This window comes from Scyliorhinus canicula, chromosome 8 (genome assembly GCF_902713615.1).
Source record: "Scyliorhinus canicula chromosome 8, sScyCan1.1, whole genome shotgun sequence".
Lineage (NCBI taxonomy): Eukaryota > Metazoa > Chordata > Chondrichthyes > Carcharhiniformes > Scyliorhinidae > Scyliorhinus > Scyliorhinus canicula.
In genome coordinates this window covers 198619195-198641891 of record NC_052153.1, presented here as the reverse complement: position 1 = coordinate 198641891, position 22697 = coordinate 198619195, and the positions used below count along the sequence as shown (strand labels likewise).

General features: G+C 46.2%; 1 protein-coding gene across 1 annotated transcript in view; it reads left to right on the top strand.

Moving 5' to 3' along the window:
* The window catches only part of LOC119970799 (nipped-B-like protein), a 559915-nt gene that overhangs the window by 407630 nt on the left and 129588 nt on the right, over nucleotides 1-22697 (top strand). The window contains 3 exon segments of the mRNA XM_038805973.1: nucleotides 626-724; nucleotides 9817-9963; nucleotides 12328-12462. Of these exon segments, the coding sequence (XP_038661901.1) occupies nucleotides 626-724; nucleotides 9817-9963; nucleotides 12328-12462 (381 nt within the window).

The following is a 22697-nucleotide window of genomic DNA, read 5'->3' as shown; positions in this document are numbered from 1 at the left end:
CCGGTAGCATGGTGGTTAGCATCAATGCTTCACAGCTCCAGGGTCCCAGGTTCGATTCCCGGCTGGGTCACTGTCTGTGTGGAGTCTGCACGTCCTCCCTGTGTGTGCGTGGGTTTCCTCCGGGTGCTCCGGTTTCCTCCCACAGTCCAAAGATGTGCAGGTTAGGTGGATTGGCCATGCTAAATTGCCCGTAGTGTAAGGTTAACGGGGGGATTGTTGGGTTACGGGTATACGGGTTACGTGGGTTTAAGTAGGGTGATCATTGCTCGGCACAACATCGAGGGCCGAAGGGCCTGTTCTGTGCTGTACTGTTCTATGTTCTATGAGTCACAGGAACTTAATTGGAGGAATTTGAACTGGAAATTACTAGGGAAATGGGAATGGATTTTCCAGCACTGAAGGATGGTTGGAGATGGCAGGGTGGACTTTGAGGGAAGTACATAGAATGATCAGCAAAATCCTATCCGAGAAAATCTATACTGGGATGAAGAGACAATGGAGAAAATGTTTGAAGTACATGGTGGGGCAGTACAGTTGTGATCCACCAAAAACGTGACAAATTGAAAGGAATGTTTCCGTGTTCCCAAAGTCACTGATGCTTTGTATTGGATGTGATGATTTACAGATTCTACGTGTACTAGGAGAAAGTGCGATCGCTGTCCGAACAAAGGCCATGAAGTGTCTGTCTGAGGTAGTTGCTGTGGATCCCAGCATTCTTGCCAGGGTAAATGTTTATTTTCCTTGTAGTAACATTCCACCGTCTCATTATGTTTACTGAGAGCATCTTCCAGAAACTGGAATGATGTGTTTAAATCGCCAATGTGAATTCAAGCAAACTTTCCAGTGTGCTGACGAGGATACCAGGAAACTACTACTGAAATTCAACATCAGCAACTTTCTACTTGTGTAGCAATGCTCCCGGGGCACATTATAAAGCAATATTTGATACTAAGCCACATAAGACAGTCAAAGAAGTGTTTTGAAATTGGTACCCGAGGAAATTCCAGAGGAACCATTGACTGAACAATTCCAGTGGGAGGTGGTCAAGGAGGCAGAATTAGATTAACGTAAATACCTCTCTAAGATTGTGAGGCTGGGGGAGATTGCAGAGATGGGGGAAGGGGTATCTAAAAACTAGTTTTAAAATCAAGGAGATGCTTAACTAAGAGTGGGTATACGTCGAGCGGCCTTTCGGAGGGAAGGTACAGATTTGATGGCAGCTTGGCCTCCTCCTGCACTGTAGGGATTCCATGGAATGGGAGTTGATGCAGGTAAGGGCAGGGGCAATAAGAACATAAACAGATGTGGACCATTTAACCATAACACATAGTAGCAGAATTGGACCATTCGGTCATCAACCTGCTCCACCATTCAATCGTGGCTGAAATATTTCTCATCCCCATTCTCCTGCCTTCTCCCCATAACCCCTGATCCTCTTATTAATCACGAGCCTATCTACCTCTGTCTTAAAGACACTCCGTGATTTGGCCTCCACAGCCTACTGCGGCAAAGAGTTCCACAGATTCAGCATTCTCTGGCTGAAGAAATTCCTCCTCATCTCTGTTTTAAAGGATTGTCCCTTTAGCCTGAGATTGTGTCCTCTGCTTGTTTTTCCTACACATTTTTCCTCTCCACGTCCACTCTATCCAGACCTTGCAGTATCCTGTAAGTTTCAAAAGATCCCCCCTCATCCTTCGGAACTCATCAACCGTTCCTCATACGACAAGCTCTTCATTCCAGGGATCATTCTTGTGAACCTCCTCTGGACCGTTTCCAAGGCCAGCACATCCTTCCTTAGATAGGGTGCCCAAAACTGCTCTCAATGCTCCAAATGGAGTCTGTCCAGAAGTACATCAGCCTTGGAAGTACATCACCGGTCTTGTATTCTAGCCCTCTTGACTAGAATTCTAACATTGTATTTGCCTTCCTGGCATCTGAACCTGCACATTAACCTTAAGAGAATCATGAACAAGGACTCCCAAGTCCCTTTGTGCTCCTGATTTCCTAAGAATTTCGCCATTTAGAAAATAGTCTATGCCTCCATTTCTCCTTCCAAAGTGCATTACCTCACTGTTCCACTTTCTATTCCATCGGCCATTTGTTTGCCCTCTCCCCAACCTGTCCCAAGTCCTTCTGTAGCCCCCTCGCTTCCTTAATACTATCTGCCCCTCTGCACATCTTTGTATCATCTGTAAACTTGGCAACAGTGCCTTCAGTTCCTTCTTCCAGATCGTTAATTGTGAATAGTTGTGGTCCCAACCGTGACCCCTGAGGCACACCACTAGTCACCGGCTGCCATCCTGAAAAAGACCCCTTTATCCCCACTCTCTGCCTTCTGCCAGTCAGCCAATCCTCTATCCATGCCAGTAACTTACCCCTAACTTCACAGTGTCAGGGATCCGGGTTCGATTCCGGCTTGGGTCACTGTCTGTGACCCACCCACAAGTCCCGAAAGGCGTGTTTGTTGGGTGAATTGGACATTCACCATTCAGAATGTCTGAAGTTGTTGAACTCAATGTTAACTCCGGAAGGCTCTTTGAAAGATGAGGTGCTGTTCCTCCAGTTTGCACTGAGCTTCACTGGAATATTGCAGCAGGCCAAGGACAGACATGTAGACGTGAGACAAGGACGTTGAGCTGAAATGGCAGCGACACGAAGGTCTGGATCCTGCTTGCGGACGGACAAAGACGTTCCGCAAAGTGGTCACCCAGTCTGCGTTTAGTCTCTCCAATGTAGAGTCGACCCCACTGGGAGCAGTGAATGCAATAGTCCAGATTGAAGGAGGTGCACGTGAAGCGCTCCAAGCGCCCTGCATACTTTCACTTTTTTGGGTGAAGAATTTCTCTTCACCCCCAGACAGTTTTCCGTAATTTGCGAAAGACAAAGCTGGCTTTAGCTATTCTAATGGTGACTTTGTCATCAATGTGAACAACTCTGGAAAGGGAGCTGTCGACATAGGTAAATCTGTTGACTCCTTTCAGCCTTTCACCAAGGAAAGTTCTGGATCCTGCTTTTGTGGGGCAGGTTGGTCGATGACATCAGTCTTTTTGGTGCTAATACTGTGACAGAAGTGATCACGTGGATGAAAAACAGTCTATACTATACAGCATTAGGGCACAATCGCGTCCATGCCTACCATGAACACCGAACTATTCTAAACTGTCGAGAAACCTTCCACTGTCCAGGATGTCATCACAAAATTCTCATACCATAATGCTGAATTTTTTTTGGAAAGCCAAAATCTTGCTGTGATCTCTCTGCTCTCACAGCTAACTATTGAAGACTTTAGTCAGATCAACAAATGTTGAATACAAGTTGCAGTCTGCTCTTGACATTTTACGTGAAGCTGATATGCAGAAAAAAGTGTCAACTGTACCACATCCTTTCTCTGAAGACACTTTGACACTGTGGTAAGAGTTCCTTTTTGAAATGCGTTGTCAAGTGGTTTGGTTGGGCATTTTCCCAGCAATGCACAGGGGAAATTTATTTTAATTTTTCCAATTAAAGGACAGGTTTAGCGTGGCCAATCCACCTACCCTGCACATCTTTGGGTTGTGGGGTTGAGACCCACACAGACACAGGGAGAATGTGCAAATTATTGATGAGATTTCTTGATGGTAATCGCAAACTCAAGATTTCCCTTCCTTTTAATAAAGGAATAGTTTCCTGATTTCACGTTATCTAGAATTGTTGGATGAAATTGTCTGAACATTGTGTCTCCTGTCTTGTCTGGTTCACCGGGTATGACCCTTGTGCCTTGCCGCTTGACAGAAGACTGATGGCTTTCATGATCTCTGCTTTGTTGGGGTCTCAGCTACTGATATGTTGACTGAAATCTGAGACAAGTGGGCAATCATCTCATCATTGAGTGTTATTGAGGGCTGATTCAGAGCATTGTTGAAATGTCAGTAATCAGTGTGGTCTGTTGCTGCCAAGAAGAGTTTTGGGAAAGCTTCAGACTGTAGATTATCTTCAGAGCATCATAGAAGGGTTTGATAGAATTTTGGTCTTTGTATGATTGTATTTCCTTTGCCTTTTTGCTTGGTCAGTGACCCTGTGTTTCTCTAAGCTTTGATTAGATGATTTTATGGATGTTGTTGAAAGTGGTTCCAAGGAGACCTTGAGATCGGAGTTTGAATTTGTCCTGATGTTTACAGGTGATGGATCCCAGAGGTTCGAGGGCAGTAGCCTGCACAAGGTTTCTGAAGGCCACCCAGTCATCTCCCATGCTGTGAGACACATTTGAAACCTTGTGAGAAGTTTTGCAGTATCCATTTTGAGTCTTGAGATGTTCAGTTTCCTATTGACGTTCTTCTCCTGGGGACGCCTATTGGCTGAATATGGTGTTGAACAAAGAACAAAGAAAATTACAGCCCAGAAACAGGCCCTTCGGCCCTCCCAGCCTGCGCCGATCCAGATCCTTTATCTAAACCCGTCGCCTAATTTCCAAGGATCTACTTCCCTCTATTCCCCACCCGTTCATATATCTGTCTTGATGCATCTTAAATGATGCTATCGTGCCCGCCTCTACCACCTCCGCTGGCAAAACGTTCCAGGCACCCACCACCCTCTGCGTAAAAAACTTTCCACGCACATCTCCCTTAAACTTTCCTCCTCTCACCTTGAAATCGTGACCCCTTGTAATTGACACCCCCACTCTTGGAAAAAGCTTGTTGCTATCCACCCTGTCCATACCTCTCATAATTTTGTAGACCTCAATCAGGTTCCCCCCTCAACCTCTGTCTTTCCAACGAAAACAATTCTAACCTATGCAACCTTTCTTCTTAGCCAGCACCCTCCATACCAGGCAACATCCTGGTGTTTTACACATATGTGAGAAATATGAGAATGACTAGAGCGAGGGTAGGTCCGATCAAGGACAGTAGCGGGAGATTGTGTATCGAGTCTGAAGAGATAGGAGAGGTCTTGAACGAGTACTTTTCTTCAGTATTTACAAACGAGAGGGGCCATATTGTTGGCGAGGACAGTGTGAAACAGACTGGTAAGCTCGAGGAGATACTTGTTAGGAAGGAAGATGTGTTGGGCGTTTTGAAAAACTTGAGGATAGACAAGTCCCCCGGGCCTGACGGGATATATCCAAGGATTCTATGGGAAGCAAGAAATGAAATTGTAGAGCCGTTGGCAATGATCTTTTTGTCCTCGCTGTCAACAGGGGTGGTACCAGAGGTATGGAGGTTGGCGAATGTCGTGCCCCTGTTCAAAAAAGGGAATAGGGATAACCCTGGGAATTACAGGCCAGTTAGTCTTACTTCGGTGGTAGGCAAAGTAATGGAAAGGGTACTGAGGGATAGGATTTCTCAGCATCTGGAAAAACACTGCTTGATTAGGGATAGTCAGCACGGATTTGTGAAGGGTAGGTCTTGCCTTACAAGTCTTATTGACTACTTTGAGGAGGTGACCAAGCACATGGATGAAGGTAAAGCAGTGGATGTAGTGTACATGGATTTTAGTGAGGCATTTGATAAGGTTCCCCATGGTAGGCTTATGCAAAAAGTAAGGAGGCATGGGATATTTGTCCAGTTGGATAACGAACTAGCTAACCGATAGAAGTCAGAGAGTGGTGGTACAAAGAACAAAGAAAATTACAGCACAGGAACAGGCCCTTCGACCCTCCCAGCCTGCACCGATCCAGATCCTTTATCTAAACGTGTTGCCTATTTTCCAAGGATCTACTTCCCTCTTCCCCGCCTGTTCATATATCTGTCCAGATGCATCTTAAATGACGCTATCGTGCCCGCCTCTACCACCTCCGCTGGCAAAGCGTTCCAGGCACCCACCACCCTCTGCGTAAAAAACTTTCCACGCACATCTCCCTTAAACTTTCCCCCTCTCACCTTGAAATCGTGACCCCTTGTAATTGACACCCCCACTCTTGGAAAAAGCTTGTTGCTATCCACCCTGTCCATACCTCTCATAATTTTGTAGACCTCAATCGGGTCCCCCCTCAACCTCCGTCTTTCCAACGAAAACAATCCTAATCTACTCAACCTTTCTTCATAGCCTAGCACCCTCCATACCTAGCAACCTCCTCTGCACCCTCTCTAAAGCATCCAAATCCTTCTGGTAATGTGGCGACCAGAACTGCACGCAGTATTCCAAATGTGGCCTAACCAAAGTCCTATACAACCGTAACATGACCTGCCGACTCTTGTATTCAATACCCGTCCGATGAAGGCAAGCATGCTGTATGCTTTCTTGACCACTCTATCGACCTGCGTTGCCACCTTCAGGGTACAATGGACCTGAACTGCCAGATCTCTCTCTGCAACAATTTCCCCAGGACTCTTCCATTGACCATATAGTCCGCTTTTGAATTAGATCTTCCAAAATGCATCACCTCGCATTTGCCTGGATTGAATTCCATCTGCCATTTCTCTGCTCAACTCTCCAATCTATCTATATTTTGCTGTATTCTCTGACAGTCCTCCTCGCTATCTGCAACTCCACCAATCTTAGTATCATCTGCACTTGCTCATCAGACCACCTATGCCTTCGTCCAGATCATTTATGTGTATCACAAACAACAGTGGTCCGAGCACGGATCCCTGTGGAACACCACTAGTAACCTTTCTCCATTTCGAGACACTCACTTCCACCACCACTGTCTGTCTCCTGTTGCCCGGCCAGTTCTTTATCCATCTAGCTAGTACACCCTGAACCTCATACGACTTCACTTTTTCCATCAACCTGCCATGGGAAACTTTATCAAATGCCTTACTGAAGTCCATGTATATGACATCTACAGCCCTTCCCTCATCAATTAACTTTGTCACTTCCTCAAAGAATTCTGGTAGGTTTGTAAGACATGACCTTCCCTGCACAAAACCATGCTGCCTATCACTGATAAGTCTATTTTCTTCCAAATGTGAATAGATCCTAACCCTCAGTATCGTCTCCAACAGTTTGCCTACCACTGACGTCAAGCGCACAGGTCTATAATTCCCTGGATTATACCTGCTGCCCTTCTTAAACAAAGGGACAACATTAGCAATTCTCCTGTCCTGCGGGACCTCACCCGTGCTCAAGGATGCTGCAAAGATATCTGTTAAGGCCCCAGCTATTTCGTCCCTCGCTTCCCTCAGTAACCTGGGATAGATCCCATAGGGGACTTGTCCACCTTAATGCCTTTTAGAATGCCCAAAACCTCCCCCTTCCTTATGCCGACATGACCTAGAGTATTTAAACATCCATCCCTAGCCTCAACATCCATCATGTCCCTCTCCTTGGTGAATACCGATGCAAAGTACTCATTAAGAAGCTCACTCATTTCCTCTGACTCCACGCATAAATTCCCTCTTTTGTCTTTGAGTGGGCCAATCCTTTCTCTAGTTACCCTCTTGCTCCTTACATACGAATAAAATGCTTTGGGATTTTCCTTAACCCTGTTAGCCAAAGATATTTCATGACCCCTTTTAGCCCTCTTTATTGCGCGTTTGAGATTTGTCCTACTTTCACAATATTCCTCCAAAGCTTCATCAGTTTTAAGTCACCTCGATCTTATGTATGCTTCCTTTTTCATTTTAGCTAGTCTCACAATTCCACCCGTCATCCATGGTTCCCTAATCTTGCCATTTCTGTCTTTCATTTTCACAGGAACATGTCTGTCCTGCACTCTAATCAACCTTTCCTTAAAAGACTCCCACATTTCAAATGTGGATTTACACTTAAACAGCTGCTCCCAATCCACATTCCCTAGCTCCTGCCGAATTTTGTTATACTTGGCCTTTCCCCAATTTAGCACTCTTCCTTTAGGACCTCTCTCGTCTTTGTCCATGAGTATTCTAATACTTACAGAATGGTGATCGCTATTCCCAAAGTAATCACTGACTGAAACTTCAACCACCTGGCCGGGATCATTCCCCAATACCAGGTCCAGTTTGGCCCCCTCCCGAGTTGGACGATTTACAGACTGCTCTTAAAAATCTCTCCTGGATGCTCCTTACAAATTCTGCTCCATCTAAGCCTCCAACACTACACGAATCCCATTCAATGTTGGGGAAGTTAAAATCTCCCATCACAACCATCCTATTGCTCCTACATTTTTACATAAGAACATAAGACTTTTTGGTCCCAGCTTACGGAAACATATTGGCTTTTGTATTTCATCTCTTTCGGAGTGACTTCCACTGCTCTGATGTGGGACTTCTTGTTGCCCCCAGTCCACTTTGGCCACATTCTCATAGATCATAGAATTTACAGTGCAGAAGGAGGCCATTCGGCCCATCGAGTCTGCACCGGCTCCTGGAATGAGCACCCTACCCAAGGTTAACACCTCCACCCTATCCCCATAACCCAGTAACACCACCCAACACTGAGGGCAATTTTGGACACTAAGGGCAATTTATCATGTCTAATCCATCTAAATTGCACATCTTTGACTGTGGGAGGAAACCGGAGCACCCGGAGGAAACCCACGCACACACGGGGAGGATGTGCAGACTCCGCACAGAGTGACCAAAGCCAGAATCGAACCTGGGACCCTGGAGCTGTGAAGCGATTGTGCTATCCACAATGCTACCATGCTGCCCACCTGTCTTGTATTAAAATCAGACTTGCCCCAATGCAGACCTTTTATTTGCGGCCTAGCTTTGTCCTTTTCAATACCCAACTTAAATTTTACTGAGTTGTGGCCACTGTCACTGAAATGCTCCCCCACTGACGGTTCTACCACTGACGGTTCGGTTCTACCACTGACCGTTCTACCACCTGCCCGGCTTCATTCCCTAAAATTAGGTCACGCACAGGTGCTCCTCTCTTGCAAGACTTTCTACACTTTCACGTTTTGAAGATCCCTATTAATATTGTGGAAGTTTAAATCCCCTGCTATTTTTACACTTATCTGAGATTAGCCTGCATATCTGCTCTGCTCTCGTTTCCTGGCAATCTGGGAGCCAATTGTACACTCGCAGTAACATAATTACTCCCTTTGTTTTTAACTTCCACCCATTTTGCCAATTTGAGGAATCTGCTAAGATATCGTCCCCTTTCACTGCAGTAATTGACTCCTTGATCAATAGTGTAATGCCAACAGTCTTTTGTGTATCCACACCACACACTAAAAAGACATCAAAGGTGGAGATGAGGTATGTTTCAGCAAACGGGTAATGCCGCCATAAACAGGGTGAAGTTTGGCCTAGATCTTTGGGATTTTGAAAGTGCGCATGTAAAGCAATTGAAGGGAAAATCTTAAAAGGTGAATTGAAGGTGAGGTTAGGATGTGGGTGTAAAGTGGAACAAGATCATGGATGGTGTTATCTGTGATTGATGCGATGTGAGTAGCGAGGTATTGAGTTGGTGGGAGAGTGGCCAAGAAAGTTTCCGGGGAGTTTGGAGGCAGAGTTTAAGGGAACATAACAGGACAATGAATGTATTAGAGCCTGATAAATTCTTAAAAGAAGCTGAAGTTAACAAGGATGGGAAAGTTGGCTATTGAGAGATTTGAGCATGAGCTGGGATGGAAAGCAGTAAAGATATCTGAATGAGAAATGCTTCTGGTACTTGGGTGAGCAGTAGCAATGAGGACTTTAGATGAGAGTTTAAATGAGGAGTGAGGCAAGGTGATCTGGAGAGAACACCAGGGAAGTAGAGGGTTGATTAAGGATACAAATGAATAGATATTCTGGAGGGAGATGAGAAAAGGAAAGATCTTCTCTGGGTCCTTTGTGTATGGAATCAGAGAGCAGTTACTCACCACATGCTAGTTCTGGTTCTCTCGTCTCGCTTCCATTGTATAACATTGAGGTATTTTATGCTTGTGCTCCTGAATCTCATAGTTATTGTGTGCTTTCCTCACAGCTGGACATGCAACGTGGGGTCCATGGACGTCTGATGGACAATTCCACAAGTGTGCGCGAAGCGGCTGTGGAGTTACTGGGTCGCTTTGTGCTCAGCCGACCTCAGCTCACTGAGCAGTATTACGACATGTTGATCGAGAGGATACTGGTATGTCTGCTTCCTAGTTGCTACAGAAAGCCCAGTTAGACATACAATATCAGCCGGCATTCCTGTGAGTTAGGCTGGAGGTAATTAAAATGTGACACAGGTTTTGTAAACGTAACCTTAGCAAAGCCAAAGGCACCAAGAGGCAGTTCAGCCTTCCTGTGGCTGAGAAATACTTGCCAGTGATTATGGTCATCAGGGAAGGATGTCAATTCACAACAGCCTGTCAGATACCTCCCTTGGCCAAAATATTCTGGTTGCTAGAAATCTGAAATAAAACAAAATGCTGGAAATATTCAGCAGGTCTGGAATGACATTCCAGAACAGTGAAAAGTTAAGAATGTAATATGTTTTGAATAAGTTCCTGTTAATATGTGACGACGAACCTGTGTATTTCCAGCACTTGCAGAATTTTTCTTTGTGATGGTCACACCAATAATATTTTGAACTCCTGAGTCCATGTGTCTGCCCACAAGACAATATTGCTTGAAACTGTCTCTTTGTGGGTTGATGCAGAGCTGTTTCCCTGATATACTGTACATGCCTTAGGTTGACTGGGTGCTGAAAGTGATGGTATTGGAACTGACTGTAGGAGCACACTCACTGTTCCACAGTCCAAACTCCACGCTGCGTGAAACATTGCATTCTTTCGCACGTTGGCAATGCAGTATTTTATACGCGTAACCTTATCTGGGGAATATGTGTACATAGGTCAAGTGTACGTTTGAGTTGCCCCAGGACTTTGTATACAATCAGACCTCTATCATTACTAATGGAATTATAGAATTTTACAGCACAGGAAACCATTCTGCCCATTGCCTTTGTGCAGGGCTAAAGAGGCCTCGCCTTAGGCACATTGCTCTGCCCCCCCCCTCTCAATTCTGCCCATTGTCTCTGTGCCAGTATTCTGAAATGTAAATTATCTAAATTGACCTGAAGACAGTTCAACTAACTGAGCTCTCAACTCTGGATTCTGGGCAGTCCATTCCTATTATCTGTCTGTACTGATGCTGAAACTGAAGCATCATGCTGCCCGGCAGATTGGAAGGTAAATATTTGTGTCACAAATTGTCTTTTCCCCTTCTTTCTGTGGGGGTTGGTGATGAGACTTAGTTTTAATTATAGTAGGATTCTGTATCCTTCAAACGAGGTGACCGAGAGGAAGCGCCGTAAATTTGTCCTGATGAGCCCGAGACACACAGCTCCAGAACCCTGTCTCTTTTCAGCAGTACTTAAATGTTTAAGATTGGAGAAAAATCATTCTTCCTCATCAGATGAGCTAAGAGGGTGCCTCACATTGGGACTTACACTGTGGTTTCATCAATGTAGACTGCACAGGGCAACATGTATCTTTCCCTTGTTTGCTGACCTTTAGAGGGGGCACAGGGACAGAACAACGTGAATGTACACAAACCTTTGAACGTGGCAGGACAAATTGAGACAGCAGTTTCTTTTTTTAATAAATTTAGAGTACCCAATTATTTTTTTCCAATTAAGGGGCAATTTAGCGTGGCCAATCCATCTATCCTGACATCTTTGGGTTCGGTGAAACCCACACAGACACGGGGAGAATGTGCAAATTCCACCATGCTGCCCCGGCAGGTTTTTTTTAAATTGGATCCTTTGCATTAATAATAGAAAAGTGGTACAAAAATGAAGTCATGCCAATAAATACAAATCTATGGAAAGAAAAAGATTAGCCGTTATGCTAAACCTGGATCAATTACTGTTTAGACCCAGGTGGAATATTTCGTTCAATTCTGGGATACCAAATTAGGAAAGATGTCAAGATCTTTGAGATCAAATGATACCACTAATGTGGAACTTCAGTTATGTGGACAGACTAGAGGAACTGAATCTTGATTGGGGTGTTCAAAATGATGAAGGTTTTGATGATCAATAAGAAGAAATAGTTTCAGTGACAGAAGCGTTGATAACCATGGATTCAAGGTAGAGAACCAGAAGCAACATAAGAATTTTTACACAGTCTTGTGGCCTGGAATACACTGCTTGAAAGGCTGGTGGAAGCAGATTCAACGGCAACATTTCCAAAGGAATTGGATACGTTCTTGATGAGGGGTTAGTATTTGCAGTGCTGTGGGGAAAGGGGAGTGGGATTAATTGGGGAGCTGCAGGAACGATTTGGGACATGGGTATAATGGTTGCCTCTTGTGAGGCATCATTCTAGGCTTCAAAAAGGTTGGTTACAGTACAGCAGTCAATATGGGCCCTATTCTGGAACAGTTCCTATGGGCCCCATGTTATATTAGACATTAATGATCTTAGTAAGTCCTCACTATCTGGGAATCTATTCAGCTACTGCCTTTTTTAAAGTTGACTTGTCCTTTAACAAGTAATCTCTTGCAGGACACCGGTATCAGTGTGAGAAAGAGGGTGATCAAGATTCTGCGCGACATCTGTATTGAGCAACCAACCTTCTCTAAAGTGACCGAGATGTGTGTGCGAATGATTCGCAGAGTCAATGACGAAGAGGGCATTAAGGTAAAGTTGCATAACTTTAACAAGAGAGAATCCAAACATCTCCCCTTGACATTCAGTGACATTGCCATTGCTGAATCCCACCTATATACATCCTGGGAGTTACCATTAACCTGAAACTGAACTGCACTAGCCAGATAAATACTATGGCTACAGGTACACGTACTGTGTTCAGTATCTCACCTCCTGACTCCCCAAAGCCTAGCCACCATCTACAAGGCGCAAGTCAAGATGTTATGGAATACTCTCCAATTGCCTGGATGAGTGCAGCTCAGCAACACTTGAGAAGCTCAACACCATCCAGGACATAGCAGCACGTTTGATTGGCACCCCATCTGTGACCTTCAGCTTCCACTCCCTCCACCAATAATGCTCAGTAGCAGCCGTGTGTACCATCTACAAGATGCATTGCAGGAACTCACCAAGGCTCCTTCGGCAGCACCTTCCAAACCCATGACCTCCAACAGCTAGAAAGTCAAGGGTAGACGATTTCCTGGAGCACCACCAACTGCAGGTTCCCGTCCAAGTCACGCACCATCCTCACTTGGAAATATATCACCATTACTTCACTATCGGTAGGACAAAATCCTATAATTAAACATTAATTGCGTTTCTACTTACAAATCTGGTGACTGTAATTATTGGGCAGCCAGAAGCCAAAGACTTTGGAAATTTTTATAAGAATATTGGTTAATTCACTTGTATTGTGATTCCGGGCCATGTGGGGTTGGAATTGACCGTGCGCTTGCCCAGGGTGTTGGAACAGTATTGAATGGCAGAGCGGGCTGGTGGGGCTGAATTGTCTACTGCTTCTAGTTCCTGCTTCTAGCTCCGAAGAGGCTGGTTTAGCACACTGGACTAAATCGCTGGCTTTTAAAGCAGACCAAGCAGGCCAGCAGCACGGTTCGATTCCCGTACCAGCCTCCCCGGACAGGCGCTGGAATGTGGCGACTAGGGGCTTTTCACAGTAACTTCATTGAAGCCTACTCGTGACAATAAGCGATTTTCATTTTAGTTCTTACAAGCCTACACTGGAGAAGCGGTTCCTTTAAGGGGCTGCATTGATGTAGTAGTGCAATTAAATGGACAGGCAGCAGATATGTCCTTGCACATGGTCAAGGGAATTTATCCGGCACTAGTGGAAAGAACCTGGCTTGAAAAGGTAGATGAAATTGGGCTGAAGTAAATCTCATAGGAATATATGAATTAGGAGCAGAAGTCGGCAATTCAGCTCTGCGAGCCTGCTCTGCCATTCAATCAAATCCTGCCTGATCTCTTCTAGTCTTGCCTTTTCCCCATATCCCTTTAACCCGTTTTTTATCAGAAATATATCTACCTCCTTCATGAAACCATTTAATGATTCGGATTTCACCACACTATGGACAGCAAGTTCCACAAATTCACCATCCTCTGCGGGAAGTAGTTCCTCCTCATCTCGGTTTTAAATCTACTGCCTCTCAACTATATCTGTGACCTCTTGTTCTGGATTACCCCACAAAGGGGAACATTTGGTCTATATTTACTTTATCAATCCCGTTTAGTATTTCATATACCTCGCTCAGATCCCCCCATATCCTTCTAAACTCCAGCAACTATAAGTCCAAACTGTTTAATCTCTCCTCATACATCATCAACCCTTGGACTGATTCCTGATCAGGCCTACCCAAAATCTTGAAGAAATGTGTCATTGTCTTCAACCGTGAAACAATTAGACCTAAAGTAAAGACAGAATTGGAATGGCTGGTCAGAACAGAAACACTTGAACCGGTTAACGTGAGTGATTGGACCACGCCAATCATACCCGTGATGAAAATAGATAGATCTGTAAACGTTTCTGGAGATTTTAAAGTGACTGTTAATCCTGTACCGTGTGCTGCCCCGTACCCCGTGTCCTTGATTGATGACCTGTTTGCTGGGTTAGCTGGAGGCCAACTTCTCAGTAAAATTGAGCTCGGTGAAGCATATCTTCAAATGAACGTGGATCAGGATTCACAATAGTTCTGGATGATTGTGACGTGCAAAGGGTTATTTCGATACAGAAATTATAATTTGGCATCACTTCAGTGCCAGCATTATTCCAACAAGCTATTGACCAAACCTTAAGTGGATTAGATGGAGTCCACTGTTATCTGGATGACTGGGAAGAAAGGAAGAACCTCCGCAACCTCGGTGCCAAACTCCAGAGGTTAGAAGATTCTGGATTAAGAGTCCGAAAAGACAAATTGAATTTTTCCAATCTTCAATTGAATTTCTGGGTCATTCCATCGATGCCAAGGGACTTACAATAATCGCTTATTGTCACGAGTAGGCTTCAATGAAGTTACTGTGAAAACCACATTCCAGCACATTCCAGCACATTTCCGGGGAGGCCGGTACGGGAATTGAACAAGCGCTGCTGGCCTTGTTCGACGTTACAATCCAGCTATTTAGCCCACTGTGCCAAACCAGCCGATATGGCCTCTCTCCTAGTTGGCCTATCTACACATAGTGTCAGGAATCCTTCCTGTACACACCTGACACAATCTGCTCCATCCAAACCATTTGCACTAAGGAGGTATGTACCCCCATCTTGACACAGACAAGACCGGCCTGCACACTACACCCCGAGACAGGATTGGCCTGCACAGTACACCCCGAGACAGGACTGTTCAACACAGTCCCGACCCCGAGGCAGGATTGGCCTACTCAGTACACACCCCGAGACAGGACTGTACTACACAGTCCAGACCCCGAGATGGGACTTTTCTACACAGTCCAGACAACGAGATAGGACTGGTCTACACAGTCCTGACCCCGAGACAGGACAGAGCTACACAGTCCAGACAACAAAACAGGACTGGGCTACACAGTCCAGACAACAAAACAGGACTGGGCTACACAGTCCAGACCCCAAGACAGGACTGTACTACACAGTCCAGAGCCCCGAGACAGGACTGGGCTCCACAGTCCAGACAACAAAACAGGACTGGGCTACACAGACCAGACCCCAAGACAGGACTGTTCAATACAGTCCAGACAACGAGACAGGACTGTTCAACACAGTCCAGACCCCGAGACAGGACTGGTCTACACAGTCCAGACCCCGAGGCAGGATTGGCCTACTCAGTACACACCCCGAGACAGGACTGTTCAACACAGTCCAGACCCCTGAGACAGGACTGGTCTACACAGTCCCGACCCCGAGACAGGACTGGGTTACACAGTCCAAACAACGAGACATGACTGAGCTACACAGTCCAGACCCCGAGACAGGACTGGGCTACACCGCCCAGACCCCGAGATGGGACTTTTCTACACAGTCCATACAACGAGACAGGACTGTACTACACAGTCAAGACCCCTGAGACAGGACTGGTCTACACAGTCCCGACCCCGAGACAGGACTGGGTTACACAGTCCAAACAACGAGACATGACTGAGCTACACAGTCCAGACCCCGAGACAGGACTGGGCTACACAGTCCAGACCCCGAGACAGGACTGGTCTACACAGTCCAGACAGCGAGACAGGACAGGTCTACACAGTCCAGACGACGGGACAGGACAGGTCTACACAGTCCAGACAACGAGACAGGACTGGGCTACACAGTCCAAACAACGAGACAGGACTGGGCTATACAGTCCAGACCCCAAGACAGGACTGTTCTACACAGTCCAGACCCCAAGACAGGACTGTTCTACACAGTCCAGACCCCGAGACAGGACTGGTCTACACAGTCCAGACAGCGAGACAGGACTGGTCTACACAGTCCAGACAGCGAGACAGGACTGATCTACACAGTCCAGACAGCGAGACAGGACTGGTCTACACAGTCCAGTCAACAAGACAGGGCTGGTCTACACATAGAACATTACAGCGCAGTACAGGCCCTTCGGCCCTCGATGTTGCGCCGACCTGTGAAACCCCTCGAAAGCCCATCTACACTATTCCCTTATCGTCCATATGCCTATCCAATGACCATTTGAATGCGTTTAGTGTTGGCGAGTCCACTACTGTTGCAGGCAGGGCATTCCACGCCCTTACTACTCTCTGAGTAAAGAACCCACCTCTGATATCTGTCCTATATCTATCTCCCCTCAATTTAAAGCTATGTCCCCTCATGCTGGACATCACCATCCGAGGAAAAAGGCTCTCACTGTCCACCCTATCTAATCCTCTGATCATCTTATATGCCTCAATTAAGTCACCTCTTAACCTTCTCTCTAATGAAAACAGCCTCAAGTCCCTCAGCCTTTCCTCGTAAGATCTTCCCTCCATACCAGGCAACATCCTAGTAAATCTCCTCTGAACCCTTTCCAATGCTTCCACATCCTTCATATAATGTGGCGACCAGAACTACACGCAATACTCCAAATGTGGCCGCACCAGAGTTTTGTACAACTGCAACATGACCTCATGGCTCCGAAACTCAATTCCTCTACCAATAAAAGCTAACACACCGTACGCCTTCTTAACAACCCTCTCAACCTGGGTGGCAACTTTCAGGGATCTATGGACATGGACACCCAGATCTCTCTGCTCATCCACACTAACAAGAATCTTACCATTAGCCCAGTACTCGGACTTCCTGTTATTCCTTCCAAAATGAATCACCTCACACTTTTCTGCATTAAACTCCATTTGCCACCTGTCAGCCCAGCTCTGCAGCTTATCTATGTCCCTCTGTAACTTGTCATAATATACATCCAGGTATATGATGGTGTGCAGACAGGCAATGATTGACACACAGGATGACCAGTGAGCACACAGAACACAGCAGCCAATCACCAGACAGGACACGACCACTACAAAGCCAGAGGGCACCAGTTTTCCCGCTCTCTCGGGATCCAGCCTCTGAGACAGTCAGAGCTCATGAGCAGCAGCTAGTGCAAACACCATGTGGTAGTCAGTTAGTCTGGTCAGGTTAGCCTCGGGTCTCCAGTCAAGTCAGCATAGTGTCAACCCACAGTTAAGCATGTATTATAGTTAGTTGTTCAATAAAATCGTGTTGCATCTCATTAAGTGTTGGAAGCCTGTCTCTCTCTACACTGCATCAAACGCAGTCCACATAGACCCAGCCTGCCCAACACATCAACACTAATCGAACCAATTGGGGAAAACAGCTCCTTAGTTGCCAATCAAACACTGAGTCAACCTCAGATCATTGTCGGCGCTGGTTAAGATAATGACCACTGCCGACGCTCACACCAAGCCAAAGACACCAGAGGTTGCTGCAAATACTAAAAAGCAGATACCCGAGGTTTACCAACAACGACACAGAACGATGGCCTCTAGAATGTCTGACACATCGACTGTACCTGTTGTTTGATGATTAATGTTATACTGTTTATTGTGTCAGGAACCTTTGATTTGAAGGGGGAGGATATGTTGTGTTTCCTCACAGTCAGCCTTGTAGCTTAAGAGGGGCACTTTGAGAACAATTGCATGATATCGTTGGCCATTTGTGCAGGCAAACAAATTGGGTGGGGGGGGGGGGGGAGAAAGAGAGAGGAGAACCATTAGTATTTATGAGTATTTTAGATTCTAGACAAAGTACACCTTAGAAAACGTGGAATCATGGCATCATGCAGTGCTGAAAGCGACTTTTCGACCTATTGCACCTCTGCCAGCTATTTGAAAGACCCCTGTTTCCGTCCCATAAACCTGCAAAGTAGTCGTTTTCAAGTAAGGGTTAATTTGCCTTTTGAAAGTTCCTATGCAAGGTGTTTCTATTAGCCCTAAAGGAAATGCATTTCAAATGTTTACAACTTTGTGAAATTTCATTTCCCCTCTGGCTCTTCTGCCAATTATTTTAAATTTATGACATCCAGTTACCCACCCACTTGCCAGTTTCTCACTCAAAAGTCGTCATAATTTCAGTTAATTCTTGTTAGATCTCCCTTGGATCCATCTGCCTTTGCAATCCTTCAAAATAATATAATTCAGATTGTACCGCCTCTCTGCTGTTTCTCCCATCTCTCAGCACTTATCTATATTAAGTTGCATCTGCCACGTGTCTGCCCATTTCACCAGTCTGACCATACCATCCGGTATTAGACTAATATCCTCACCATTATGTTGCCAAAGTTTGTAATTATACTCCTTGTACCCAAGCCTATTCCCCTAGGGTCTGGAAAAGCCTTGTTTTAAATAAATTTACGGGATGTGAGTGTCACTGGTTAGGCCAGCTTTTATTGCCCATCCCGAGTTGTCCTTCAGAAGGTGGTGGTGATGAGTTGCCTTCTTGAACCGCTGCAGTCCTTTTCGTAGCAGCAGTTGAATACAACTGAGTGGCTTGCTAGACCATTTCAGCCGGCTTTTAAGAGTCAGCCACATTGCTGTGGGACTGGAGTCACATGTAGGCCAGACCGGGTAAGGACGGCAGATTTCCTTCCCTAAAGGACATTAGTGAACCAGATGGGTTTTTTATAACAATCCACAATGGTTTCATGGTCATCATTAGACTTTTATTTCCAGATATTTAATTGAGTTCCAATTTCATCACCTGACGTGGTGAGATTAGAACCTGGGCCCCAGATCATTATCCTGGCTCTCTGGATTACTAGCCCAGCAACAATATCACTACATCACTGCCTCCACTGTTCTATTCTTCACTACTCCCAATTACCTATTCCTTCACCAATTTCATCATGTTATTAGAATCCCTTTAATACAATGTGGTTCCATTTTCCCAAAAAATTGTTATGGGGTACTTTATCAAATGTCTTCAGACAGTTCTTTTACATAAATACCACTCTACTATTTTTTAAATTCTTTCATGGGATCTGTGTGTTGCTGACCAGGCTAGTATCTGTGTGTTGCTGACCAGGCCAGTATCTGTGTGTTGCTGACCAGGCCAGTATCTGTGTGTTGCTGACCAGGCTAGTATCTGTGTGTTACTGACCAGGCTAGTATCTGTGTGTTGCTGACCAGGCTAGTATCTGTGTGTTGCTGACCAGGCTAGTATCTGTGTGTTACTGACCAGGCTAGTATCTATGTGTTGCTGACCAGGCCAGTATCTGTGTGTTGCTGACCAGGCTAGTATCTGTGTGTTGCTGACCAGGCTAGTATCTGTGTGTTGCTGACCAGGCTAGTATCTGTGTGTTGCTGACCAGGCTACTGTGTGTTGCTGACCAGGCCAGTATCTGTGTGTTGCTGACCAGGCTAGTATCTGTGTGTTGCTGACCAGGCTAGTATCTGTGTGTCACTGACCAGGCTAGTATCTGTGTGTTGCTGACCAGGCTAGTATCTGTGTGTTGCTGACCAGGCTAGTATCTGTGTGTTGCTGACCAGGCTAGTATCTGTGTGTTGCTGACCAGGCTAGTATCTGTGTGTTGCTGACCAGGCTACTGTGTGTTGCTGACCAGGCTAGTATCTGTGTATTGCTGACCAGGCCAGTATCTGTGTGTTGCTGACCAGGCCAGTATCTGTGTGTTGCTGACCAGGCCAGTATCTGTGTGTTGCTGACCAGGCTAGTATCTGTGTGTTGCTGACCAGGCTAGTATCTGTGTGTCACTGACCAGGCTAGTATCTGTGTGTTGCTGACCAGGCTAGTATCTGTGTGTTGCTGACCAGGCTAGTATCTGTGTGTTGCTGACCAGGCTAGTATCTGTGTATTGCTGACCAGGCTAGTATCTGTGTGTTGCTGACCAGGCCAGTATCTGTGTGTTGCTGACCAGGCTAGTATCTGTGTGTTACTGACCAGGCCAGTATCTGTGTGTTGCTGACCAGGCTAGTATCTGTGTGTTGCTGACCAGGCCAGTATCTGTGTGTTGCTGACCAGGCTAGTATCTGTGTGTTGCTGACCAGGCTAGTATCTGTGTGTTGCTGACCAGGCTAGTATCTGTGTGTTGCTGACCAGGCTAGTATCTGTGTGTTGCTGACCAGGCTACTGTGTGTTGCTGACCAGGCCAGTATCTGTGTGTTGCTGACCAGGCTAGTATCTGTGTGTTGCTGACCAGGCTAGTATCTGTGTGTTGCTGACCAGGCCAGTATCTGTGTGTTGCTGACCAGGCTAGTATCTGTGTGTTGCTGACCAGGCTAGTATCTGTGTGTTGCTGACCAGGCTACTGTGTGTTGCTGACCAGGCTAGTATCTGTGTGTTGCTGACCAGGCTACTGTGTGTTGCTGACCAGGCTAGTATCTGTGTGTTGCTGACCAGGCTAGTATCTGTGTGTTACTGACCAGGCTAGTATCTGTGTGTTACTGACCAGGCTAGTATCTGTGTGTTGCTGACCAGGCTAGTATCTGTGTGTTGCTGACCAGGCTAGTATCTGTGTGTTACTGACCAGGCTAGTATCTGTGTGTTGCTGACCAGGCTAGTATCTGTGTGTTGCTGACCAGGCTACTGTGTGTTGCTGACCAGGCTAGTATCTGTGTGTTGCTGACCAGGCTACTGTGTGTTGCTGACCAGGCTAGTATCTGTGTGTTGCTGACCAGGCTAGTATCTGTGTGTTGCTGACCAGGCCAGTATCTGTGTGTTGCTGACCAGGCTAGTATCTGTGTGTTGCTGACCAGGCTAGTATCTGTGTGTTGCTGACCAGGCTAGTATCTGTGTGTTGCTGACCAGGCCAGTATCTGTGTGTTGCTGACCAGGCTAGTATCTGTGTGTTGCTGACCAGGCTAGTATCTGTGTGTTGCTGACCAGGCCAGTATCTGTGTGTTGCTGACCAGGCTAGTATCTGTGTGTTGCTGACCAGGCCAGTATCTGTGTGTTGCTGACCAGGCTAGTATCTGTGTGTTGCTGACCAGGCTAGTATCTGTGTGTTGCTGACCAGGCTAGTATCTGTGTGTTGCTGACCAGGCTAGTATCTGTGTGTTACTGACCAGGCTAGTATCTGTGTGTTGCTGACCAGGCTAGTATCTGTGTGTTGCTGACCAGGCTAGTATCTGTGTGTTGCTGACCAGGCTAGTATCTGTGTGTTGCTGACCAGGCTAGTATCTGTGTGTTGCTGACCAGGCTAGTATCTGTGTGTTGCTGACCAGGCTAGTATCTGTGTGTTACTGACCAGGCTAGTATCTGTGTGTTGCTGACCAGGCCAGTATCTGTGTGTTGCTGACCAGGCTAGTATCTGTGTGTTGCTGACCAGGCTAGTATCTGTGTGTTGCTGACCAGGCTAGTATCTGTGTGTTGCTGACCAGGCTAGTATCTGTGTGTTGCTGACCAGGCTAGTATCTGTGTGTTGCTGACCAGGCTAGTATCTGTGTGTTGCTGACCAGGCTAGTATCTGTGTGTTGCTGACCAGGCTACTGTGTGTTGCTGACCAGGCCAGTATCTGTGTGTTGCTGACCAGGCTAGTATCTGTGTGTTACTGACCAGGCTAGTATCTGTGTGTCACTGACCAGGCTAGTATCTGTGTGTTGCTGACCAGGCTAGTATCTGTGTGTCACTGACCAGGCTAGTATCTGTGTGTTGCTGACCAGGCTAGTATCTGTGTGTTGCTGACCAGGCTAGTATCTGTGTGTTGCTGACCAGGCTAGTATCTGTGTGTTACTGACCAGGCCAGTATCTGTGTGTTGCTGACCAGGCTAGTATCTGTGTGTTGCTGACCAGGCCAGTATCTGTGTGTTGCTGACCAGGCTACTGTGTGTTGCTGACCAGGCTAGTATCTGTGTATTGCTGACCAGGCCAGTATCTGTGTGTTACTGACCAGGCTAGTATCTGTGTGTTGCTGACCAGGCTACTGTGTGTTGCTGACCAGGCTAGTATCTGTGTGTTGCTGACCAGGCCAGTATCTGTGTGTTGCTGACCAGGCTAGTATCTGTGTGTTGCTGACCAGGCTAGTATCTGTGTGTTGCTGACCAGGCTAGTATCTGTGTGTTGCTGACCAGGCTAGTATCTGTGTGTTGCTGACCAGGCCAGTATCTGTGTGTTACTGACCAGGCTAGTATCTGTGTGTTGCTGACCAGGCTAGTATCTGTGTGTTGCTGACCAGGCTAGTATCTGTGTGTTGCTGACCAGGCTAGTATCTGTGTGTTGCTGACCAGGCTAGTATCTGTGTGTTGCTGACCAGGCTAGTATCTGTGTGTTGCTGACCAGGCTAGTATCTGTGTGTTGCTGACCAGGCTACTGTGTGTTGCTGACCAGGCCAGTATCTGTGTGTTGCTGACCAGGCTAGTATCTGTGTGTTGCTGACCAGGCTAGTATCTGTGTGTTGCTGACCAGGCTAGTATCTGTGTGTTGCTGACCAGGCTAGTATCTGTGTGTTGCTGACCAGGCCAGTATCTGTGTGTTGCTGACCAGGCTAGTATCTGTGTGT